Genomic DNA, 10,685 nt, shown 5'->3' with positions numbered 1-10,685 from the left:
CGAGCTTTCATTGCAAGAGGCTTGCCAATGTAATTAAACTCGAGTGACTCCCCTGCCCCTAGGCACAGCCCCTCATTTCTCTTTGATTTATTATGTCTTCTTAATTTATTTAAATGAGTCTCAGTGTTTGCACAGGCTGGGGGGTGCTGGCTGGAGCTCTAATTACTGGAGCAGAGGGAAGACAGCAGCAGGGTCTCCACGGGGCCGCAGTCAGGGCCACCCCCAGGCACAGCAGGGCTGCAGGGATGCAAACTGCAGCAAAAGCCCCCACATGGGAAATGCCCTTGGAGCAAAGCTCCCAGTGCTGTGCTGGTGCCTGTGGGGCTGCAACAGGAAGGGCTGTACAGTTTTGGGGCTGGTTTAGGGGCATCTTCCTGGGGTGTCACTGGGCAACGGCTGCATGGGAGGTATGGCAGAGCTGCAGTGGTCCCTGCTCAGCCCCTTCCCACTGTGCAGGGGCTGGGGTCCGGCCAGATCTCACCACGGTTCCTGGCTGGTATGGGAGAAGCGAGCAGGAGCCTGAGAGAGCCCATGGCCCAGCTCCAAGGGGTCCGTCTGTGCTCCAGGCCAGAGGAGATTCCTCTCCTCTCCCAGGGGACTGTTGGGCCAAGCAGGCAGCCTCCTGCCTGCCCCGTTCCTGCCTGTGTGCCTGTGCAGCTCATGCCTGGTTGGCTCTGTGCCGCTGGCCTCACCATCCCAGGCTGTGTTTGCACAGCTGATTGTTCCCGGCTCAGCGTACTGCCTTGCACTTGTTCCTGTTGAATTTCATCCTATTTTTTCCAGTCCATTTCTCCAATTTGTCAAGATAATTTTGAATTCTAATCCTGTCCTCCAAGACACTTGTAGTCCCTCCCAGCTTTGTGTCATCTGCAAATTTAATAAGTGCTTTCTCTATTCCATCATCCAGATCCATTAATGAAAAAATTGAGCAAACCAGAACCAGGACGAGCCCTTGGCTACCCAAGTAGCCTGGCACTTGCGCCACACTCGCCGGCTTGCTGCCCAAATGTGATGGGAGATTGTGCCAGAGCAGTGCCACGTTGGCTGTGCCTCGCTGCCTCCATCCCCCAGTTCAATGGGACCTCTCTGCTTCACTACCCTGGAGCGGTGCTGGGACCACAGTGGGGTCCTGGAGCTGGGGTGAGACTGGGGAGAGGCAGGGGTGGTCTCCTGGAGCTGACGCTGCTCCCTTGCGGTCCAGGACGGCTCCTCTGGGCTGCACGGCAGGGACCTGGAGCCAGCCCAGGGAGCAGCCATCCCGCATGCCCCAGCCCCCTCCTCTTTAATTGAATGTAGACAGCCATTTACAAAACACAGACAGCTGCCGGTGCCAAGCTCTGTGTGTCCAGGCACGGCTGAATTTCACAGGAAAATCTCAATGCAGTGAACAGCTTTTCCCATCTCCAGTCCACATCCATGCCAAGAGCTTTGCATGGGCTGCGCAGAGCAGCCCAGGAATGACTCCTGCAGTGCCCTGCAGAGCGTGCAGGTGCTGGGGCTGTCACGATGGCTGCGGCTGCTGTGGCTGATGCTGCTGGGGTTGGTTTGGCTGCGCAGGACACATTGTGGCTGCAGCCTGGTCTGTGGGTAGCCAGATGCCCTGACCCTGTGCAGTGAGGTGGATTCTGCAGGCATTCGTGCAATGCCACCCCACTGTGTGGCCATGAAGATGTCCTGGCAGGGCTGGCTGGTGCTGTGGTGGTGGGAGCTGGCTCCTTTCATGCCAGTAATAATTTCATAGTCAGAGTCTAGGAGGTTTGTACACAGAGACGCATTAATTCTGCATTTAGTGATACTTGAATAATTGGTGTCACATCAATTAGATCGGTTCTTGGATACTGCAGTGGTAAGTGCTGTGCAAAACCCTCTGGGTGGCAGGATAGGAGGAGTCCCAGTGGCAAATGAGGCTGGTGGGGATGTCAAACACTGAGAGAGCAGCAGGGCTGTGCAGTGTTTTTGTGCTTTGCAGGAGAGCAGCAAGGCCTGAGGCTGCTGCAGAGCACAGGAGTGCAGGGGTGCCTGGGGAGGTGTTGTCGACGCTGCAAAACTTTGAGTATAATTCCCTGTTATCCCATCACCATGCTCCTTGCTGGGCACCCAGTTCAGCATCCTCTGCTGCTTCCCCCATCCCTTAGTGCTGCAGCATGTCATGGCTTCGCATGCAGGCTAAGTTCGCCTGTACTGTGCTGCCAGTTCACAGAGAGAAGGCTCAGGGGGCCTGGGCCAGTGTAAATAACCCCTGGCTCGTGTGCCAGCAATACAGATCAGTGCTGTCAGCCCTGTGCCTGCTGCAGATTGCAGGCTGAGGTGATTTGCAGGTGATAGTAAGTATTTTTCCCACCCTTACCCTTCTAGGAGCAGATAAGGTGGCAGCTCTGTGGCAATATGGTTGCTGGAGGGAGACAAACTCTTTGGCAGTCTTAAAAGTCTATGGTGTCCCTGCAATTATTTATAGATAAAAAGAAGAAAGCCAATAAGCACAGAATGGAACTTCACAGCTGCATTTGTGGTGATGATGATGATGAGATCTCTTCCTCACACCTACACGAGCACATCTCCAGTACCTGGGAACTCACAGCTGGCACTGATCAGATCCCCGTTGGTATGAGGCAGGGCAGGCTGGAGGATTTGCCCCACCTCCCTGACTTGCTCCCAATCTGTTCTCCCCACAGTGACACACACATGGCGACAAGGTGGCCTTCATCCCATAAACCAGCCCCCAGGATGCTGGGTGCCTTTGCAGTGAGGGGGGTCCTGGTGTTTCTTGTAGGGGATGTGGGATTGGCTGGGTCCTCACCAGCAGCACCTGGGAGTGTGGGTGCTCCCTGCCCCTTGGAAAGGTGTGGGGTCAGCCTGTCAGCTGTCCCTCCTCCATGCACCCAGGACCTCCTCTCCCATCCCACAACACTGCTGAGGACATAACCGGGTGTGTCTGGAGGCAGCCCTTTGAGGGATCTGGGACTGAACCATGCAGCAGGGAAGAGTGACGGAGATCACTGCCCGGGAGCATTTCTGCAGCCTGTGGGCAGAGACACTGGGGAGTGAAACACATTAACTCCAGCGTGGGAAGGGGCTGGGAAGCACCATGAGTTTGGTGAGTGCTTGGAGAGCCCACAGGAAGGGGCCAGGGGCCTGGCCAGGCTGGACCCACCAATGGGGAGGGCAGGAAAGTTGCAGGCACAAGGCCTGGGGTGGCTCCATGGGCACCGGGGTCCCTGGGTGAGCTGTTGCTCGTGTGGCACTAGGGCCCTAGACCAGCCCATGTCCCTGTGGAGCTGCATGGCATCACTGGCTCCAGCTCTGGGGCAGGAGCCACAGGGTACAGGCAGTCACTGCTGCTCGCTGGGGTGCAGGAGTGCTGCGCATCCCAGCACAACCCTGTCTCTGCAGGACACCCACACTGGGAAAGCACCGGGATGAGCTGCAGGCAGCATCTGAGGCAGCGACTGGGAGCTCTTAACTGGACTGGAGAGGGATGATTTTTCATTGCTTCCTTATAATAAGAGGACAAGAGTAAGTGACTAGCGCAGTTCGTTCACTTGGTAAAGATTTATACAATCACTTCATCCAGTAATTGGTATTCTGCAGAGAGAGGGAGCTGCAGCTCCAGCATCCGCCTCCGTTTTATCTTTCTTTCTCTCCCCTTTTCAGAATGAGTAATTCTGTCCCTCACAATCCCATTTAAACAGAGCATTTTCGGAGTGAGTAATTAGTTACATTCAATTAGATCTTATGCGCTCCCCTTCTCACTTTGGGGGACAGACACGCTAATGAGATGGCACATGTCTGACACGGGAGCAGGTGTTGAACACGATGCATGCGGGCAGGGAGGGGTCGGCACTGCGGGAGGTCAGGAGCCAGAAGGGCTGGTCTGTGGAGGCGCTGTCTGGGGGCAGAGGCTCTGGGTCTGTTGCCCATGTGATGATGCCAGTGAGAATCAGGCTCATACCTGTTCCCACGACAGGGCATTTGTTCACTGGGCTCTTGTGTCAAGGGGAAGTTGCCCAGCCTGGGACCATTCCACCAGCACTGCCAAGAGCACAGAGCCCTGAGCGGGAGAGTTGCTGACATGCCTTTATCTCCCTTATTAAACCTAACATTAGGTTTTAAGAGGAGGCTTAAATAATGTGCCACTGCCATACAGTAAAAGTCGCTCTGTGCTCCAGCTGCTTCTGGCTCTGGGATTTATGGCCCTTCCTATGCCATGCTGTCTGCACCCAGCTGGTGGTGGGTCACGGGCTGCAGCGGCTCCTGGTACCCGGATCCTGCACTGGGCTCGGTGCTGCCGCCGTCCAGCGCCACGCCAGTGACTCAGGGTGCGCGGCAGCTCTGCTGCAGCCCCCAGCCCCCTGCAGTGACGCGAGCCCCTCACGGCGCATCTGGTGCTGGACGGGCAAGGCGAGCTGCGGGAGCTGCAGGCGCCCGGCCCGAGCACCGTAGGGTGCGGTCCGCGCACGGCGGCGCGGCCGCGCTGGGGCCGTCCCTCCCGCGCAGGGCCCGCGCCGGGCGCTCTCGGGGGCGCGGGGCCGCAGCTCGCGCACACGGCGGGGTCCCCTTGAGGCGCAGCCCCACCGCTGCCGGTGCAGCAGCGCCACCTGCCGGCCGCCACTTGCCGGCGGGACCCCGCCACCCCGGCCCTGCCCCGGTCCCGATCCCGCTGAGACGAGCGGGGAGGCGCGTGCTGCCCTTGTCCGCACGGAGCTGCCGGCACCGCGGGGCGCCCCGATCCCGCCCTCGCCGCCCCGGTTTTCGGCCTGACCGGGCCCTGCCGCAAGGTCTCGGGGTCAGCAGCCGTGCTCTGCCGCCGCGGGCTCCGCTCCGAGTCCCGGTGCCGGCAGCGGGGCGCTGCTCTGCCGCAGCACGGGTGCTGCCGTGGGTGCTCCGTGGCGCTGGCCGCGCCGTGCTCTGCTGCGGTGTCACAACGCCTGCGGCCAGCCCAGATGCCACATTTCTCCCAGGCTGGAGCGGGCACAGAGGAGATAGCGCTGGCCCCGGTGCGTGCTGGTGGCCGGAGCAGCGCCCGGTCCCCTCACAGCCTCTCCTGCTCGGCGATGCGGCTCTCCTTGCCGTCCTCCTGTGCCACGGGCTGGCCCTTGAGCAAGGTCTCCTGCACAGGGAAGGGATCCTCCCACTCCTCAGGGGGCTGATGTATCTCCAGGTCCTCTTCAGGCCTCACAGGTTTTCTCTGCACAGGGGTAGAAGTCAGGGACAGGCAGGTTCACCCCCATGGCTTTCCACAGGTTCCTGCTCTGCTGCCATGCAGGGCAGAACCTCACCCTGTGAGCGTTCCCCATCTCTGTGTTTGCCAGCAGCACCTCAGGGTGCTCCTGGCCCTGCAGAGGCACAGGCCCAGCTCTGCTGCTGGCACACCTCTGGCTGTGCCCAGAAGGGACCCCAACCCACTGTTGGAGCACAGCTCTGGACTCACCTGCTTCTGCATCTGTTGCTTGGGATCTGGATGGAAAGAGGGACAGAGAAGGTGACAGTCAGGGCAGAGCATTCCTGCCATGCTGACCCAGTAGGGCATGGGGCTGGGGCAGCCGTGTCCCAGCACTGTCCCCAGAGGGGCTGCCCTGCTCTCGGCAGAGCTGCCACCATGCACTCTTCTCGGCTCCTCCGCCCCATGAGGCCATGCTGCCCAAGGCAGCCCCTTACCCCTCTGCACCAGGTAGTAGTAGATGAAGATGCCCACAAGGCATGTGCCAGCCACAGCAGCAATGGGGATGAGCACCGAGAGCGAGGACCGCCTGCTCGACTCTGTGAGGAGACAGCCAGTGAGGCACCGTGCAACGCCAAGACACCAAGTACCCAGAGCTGCCTTGCTCCAGGGTCAGTCCCACAGGGATCCCTCATGGGGACAGACAGGAGCAGGAAGGATTGTGCTGGCACTGCAGTCAGACCCTGCTATCTCCAAAACACCCACGGGCCAGCTCCTCCCATTGCTGTAGGAGCACCAGATCTCTGCTCTGCATCAGCCTGGCACTGGGCACTTACCACAGATGACATCTGAGGTGTTAGTCCCTTTCACCTTCACCATCAGCCCCTTTTCCTCACAGCTGCGGAAAGAACAAGACCATGTAACCACAGCAGCCTGAGCACATGGGAAGCCTGACAAGGAGCAGCTGCTGCATGTCCTGCACCACGCCTGCCAGGCTCCAGAGGGACACGTGTCCAGGAGCCAGCACTGCGTGATGCGGAGACCAGGTACACAGCAGGGCCCCACGCCATGGTCCTGGTCTAGTGTTGAAACTGCTGAAGATGGGGACAAGGCACAGGAGGGAGCAGACACCTGAGACCTGCCCGGTCAGGGAGACACAGGGCTCAGGCACCACGGCTCCTGCAGAACAGCCGGGAGGGAACTTGATGACAGGCTATAAGTGGCTCCGTGGGGAGGTAATTTCTGGGCACAGATAAAGGCAAAGTGAAATCCAATGGCTGGCAGCTGAAGCAAGACTAATTCAGCCTGGAAATAAGGCTCACGTTTCTACCATGAGTGCAATTAACCCTCAAGCAGCTTTCTAAAGACATAGATGACCTGCCAACCCATGGTATCCTCAAAGCCAGACTGCTCAGGGCTGGCGCCCCAGCTGATGAGTCAAGGAGTGCGGGAAGGGAGAGCCTGGACAGACCACTGGGGATCCCCAAAGCCCCTCATCCCTTGCTCCTCAGTGCAGATGACAGGGTGGACAGCCCTGAAGGGGTGAGCACTCTGAACACATGCAGAGAGATGGTCATAAGCACCTGGATGTCTGCCTCGAGCTCAGCCAATGCCACCTTGGGCCCCACCACACTCACGGCTCTGCTCCTATGTCAGCCTGACACTGTGTCACTCAGACTGCCCAGCCATCCACTCCCCAAGGCCACTAAGGAGGCTGGCAGCAGAGGATGTGCTCACAGGGATAGGGAACAGCTGGGGATAGGTGGAGGATGTGGTCAGCACTTAGACAATACCTTGTCCAGGGATGGCACGGCTCAGTTTTGGAAGAGACATTGGAGAAGGTACCTTCTGCACAGGGTTCACAGGGGGACGACATCCGGGCCATGGCTTTGGCTGGAGGAGCAGAGGTTGCAGGAAGGTCAGCGCGGGCAGTGGGAGCGAGGGGCTGTGGCAATGCTGCCAGGCACAGCAGCAGGCAAAGTGCTGCCGGAACCCTGCCAGGGGCACCTCACTGAGGGAGCCCCCCTTCCCCTGGAGGACCTGAGGTCAGTGCTGCCGGGGCCGCTGAGAGGGACGAGCTGGTCGGACTCACCCGCCACGAAGCCAAAGCCACGCTGGCAGGGCTGGTTCTCCACGCAGGTCTGGCAGCTGGTGTCGGAGCAGTGCATGCCGGCCCGGCACTGGCACACCGTGTTGTGTGTCGCGTTACCGTGTGTCTTCACGATGAGGCCAGTGTCTGGGCAAAGGGAGCAGGGGTGAGGTGAGGCATGGTGTGGGTGAGCCAGGGGGGACAGCGGGGCCAGTGGGCATGGGAAGCACTTACTGTCTTCACAGATATCGTGGGGGGCACAGTGCCTCTCCTTGGTCCAGCTCTGCTGGTAGTGGCCACTCTCACAGGGGGTGCAGATAGAGTCCTCTGTGTCACTGCATTCAGAGACCAGCTTTTCCCCTGCAATAGAGGAGGTGAGAAGGGCGCGAGGAGGGGCAAGAGGGCTTCCCCATCCCCAGGCAGTAGCTCTGCTAGTGGGATATGGGAGTACTGGCAGCGGTGAGTGCTGATGCTGCTCTGGCAGCCAGGGCTGCAGGGACCAGCTCCCCACTGGGGAGGGATGATTGGTGCTGGGGCAGGAGAGCATGGTGGTGGAGGCATTCACGGCCTTTAGGGGCTGGGAAATGATGTGCAGTAAAAGCAGAAGCTGAAAATAACATCACAATTTGGCAGTCACAGCAGTCTCCCTGCAAGCTGCCTGTGCCCTGGGGTCCTGCAGCTGCAGGAGCACAAACAGTCCCAAGAGAGTTGTGGCAGATTCGGGGAAGTCCAGGGGGTCTCCCAAAGCACCTGTGAGGCCCTCAGTTGCTCTAGCACTGGGGTGACACAGACGTGAAGCTGCCAGCAGGGTGGAGGAGTTCAGTCATGCTGAGCTGTGCTCTGCTGTGGTCCACCTGTGGGTCCTGGTACAGTCAGGCCCTGGGGTACGGGAAGGGGAAGGGGTCTCTGTACCTGGATGACACCGGTTGCAGCACCTGCCTCTGTATTCATACTGCTTATAAAAGCATCTGACAGCATCACCAGGCTCCCAGCACTGGAAGAAACAAGACCTGGAATTCATGGTGCTCCTCAGTGCTTTAGCACCTCCTTGCTTCTACAAGCACAGGGGAGCTACCCCACATCCCGACACGAGGGTTTCCCTGCACTCCTCCTGCCTTGCCTGTGCTAACCACAGACCACAGCAGAGCCACCGGCGCTGCCTCATGCCACCAGTGCTCTTTGAAGTGGTGTGGCAGCGATTCCCCAGATTTCCTATTAGATGATTGCACATTGCCCTGTGCCACTGCGAACAGGGTCCTGCACAGGAGCAGTGGTGTTAACGGAGCCTCCTGTGCCCAGAGAGCTGCCAGCCCTTTCCCAAGGCTGATGCATCAGCCTGAGGGGCAGGAAAAGCCCCAGGGCACGTACAGCTGTCTTCCATGTGCCTACTAGCAGGGGTGTGTGCGCACCGGGAAGAATGGAAAGGAGGCAGGTAGTGGGACCTCGGGCCAGTATGGGCTCAGGGCACCCACAGCATCGGACTATCGGACAGAGCAAGCCCCACGCTGCCCCTGAGCCCAGCCACCCCAGGGAGCAGGACAGGGACTCCAGCAAAGCCCTCAAGCGAGATGACTGCGGGGCTGTGGGCATGAGGGGTGCTGAGACCCCACGGGGCGCCTCGGGGTATGCCCGAACTGGCGGAGGGGAGCCGGCGCTGCTGCTCCGCACGGTGACAGTGAGCAGAAAGGGAAGTGAAAGGGGCTCAGGCGGCTCCGTCCCTGCGCCCCGCAGCCTCCCAGGGCCCGGCGGTGCTCTGGAGCCCTACGCTGTCAGTCCGTGCCCGCAGGTCTCTCCTCCCTGCCGCGGCCAGGCCCCGCTCCTCGGAGGAAGGCGTAGCTGAGGTGGGCCCGACGGGAGCCGCCTGACGAGCCCAGCGCCAGTGCGGAGGCCGGGGGGGGGTCCGAGCTGCGCGGGCGGCAGCGCTGCCGATACCACCTCCCGCTCCGCAGCCCCAGGAACGGCCCTGGCCGCGGGCCTCCTGCAGGGGTGGGCCGCGCGGAGGTGAAGCGCCGGATCGTGCCCCTTCCCGGAAAGCCGGGCGGCTGCGGGCCGGGGCTCGGCCAGAGGGAGGGAGGAACCGCCCCTGCCGCTGCCCCAGCCCATGCCCATGCCCGTGCCCGTGCCCCGGCCCCACTCACCCCCAGCAGCGCCGCGCCGAGCAGCCCCACTAGCCCGAGCCGCTGCATGATGCCGCACCCCGTGTCCGCCTGCCCGCCCTATAACGCCTTGTCCCGTTCCCGCCCAGGAAAGGGCGTTGGGCCGCCCTCGGGGAAGCCCCGACCGGTTCTCGGGTCCGGGCAGCCCCGGCAGCGCACGGCCGGGGGGGGCCCGGGGGACAGCTCCCCGCCGGCTCTCGCGCACCCCGGCCCTATCCCCGCCGAGGTAGCAGCCATCCCTACTGGGACCCGGGACCTGTCCGAGCCCTCGGCATAGCCTCTGGGGCTGGGGGTCCCTGTGCAGGGGCTGCACGGGAATGTCCTGCTGAGGCTGGAGGTGGGAGAGGGGCTCCTGCCAGCCCCACGGAGCCGCTGCCCTGCCAGCGTCTCCCAGGTAAAACGAGGTGCCCGCAGGGGCAGGAGTCGGTTGTGGGCCATGGTGAGGGAAGTGCATGTTCTGGTTCCAGCAGCTCATTCCTGAGACAGAAGTTCAAGGTTTCACTTCACCTTCCCAGCGGTAACCCCGCGCTGTGGCCCTGGAGAGCCCCTCACGGCTGCCCGCAGGCTCTGGCCTCCAAACCATTTCCCATAAATGCACCAGCCCGAAACGGGAACGGGCAAAAGCGAGGCAGGCCCGGCTGTGCTGGGGACCACCAGCCTGCCCCTGCCTCAGCTCCCTCGGAGTTCCCCGGTGTGGTCCCTGGGAAGTTCCAGGCTCCCCTCCTGTTAAGAGATACTTTCCCGGATCCCTTTCTCGCCATGGGCTGGCAGGGACCGGCGGTTCCTCCACACCTCCCCGTGCCCTGTCCCCCTGTGCTGCACCATGACAGCACCACAGTGACCACAACCTGGCCACAGCCGCTGCCTCAGCCCTGGCCTGGGGGCTGCGTGCCACGTGTGGCCTCCGCCGGTGCCCCCTGTCCTCGTGATGGCGGGCTGGAGTGGCGGTTTCCCCATCCCGCCGTCACTTCCCAGAACTGAGTCACTCGAGAGCACGACGGGTCCCAGGGGAGACCCGAGGGCAGAGCCCTGGAGGCGAGGCCTGGGGGGATTTTTGTGCCTGGCTCCCGCGGGACCGGCAGGGGAAGTTCCGCAGCCCCGGGCATCGGCAGCGCACAGGACGCGCCTGCGGCTCCGAGCGGCAGAGCCCGGCGGGAGCTGCCGAGGAGGGAACCAGGCACCGGGGCGAGAGTGCGGCGGTAACTGCGGGGCCGGTCCCGGCCCGGGTTTCGCCTCGCCCCGCGCGAGAGCTGATGGCGACACCCAGCGGCCTGGCGTCTCG

General features: G+C 61.6%; 1 protein-coding gene across 1 annotated transcript; it reads right to left on the bottom strand.

Annotated features, from left to right (window-relative positions):
• Positions 1–5,027: 5,027 nt before the first annotated feature.
• Positions 5,028–9,433, bottom strand: CD40 (CD40 molecule; the record flags this gene model as incomplete). The annotated part of the gene is made up of 9 exons (XM_080627793.1): positions 5,028–5,185; positions 5,429–5,454; positions 5,656–5,757; positions 5,995–6,056; positions 6,952–7,051; positions 7,251–7,394; positions 7,482–7,607; positions 8,160–8,241; positions 9,386–9,433. 9 exons carry the CDS (start codon positions 9,431–9,433, stop codon positions 5,030–5,032), a joined length of 846 nt encoding a protein of 281 aa, XP_080483919.1. The 3' UTR covers positions 5,028–5,029.
• Between the last annotated feature and the right edge of the window lie 1,252 nt (positions 9,434–10,685).

The sequence above is a fragment of the Psittacula echo genome (assembly GCF_963264785.1).
Source record: "Psittacula echo genome assembly, chromosome: 12".
Lineage (NCBI taxonomy): Eukaryota > Metazoa > Chordata > Aves > Psittaciformes > Psittacidae > Psittacula > Psittacula echo.
The sequence above is the reverse complement of the archived record's forward strand: the minus strand, read 5'-3'. Positions and strand labels throughout refer to the sequence as shown.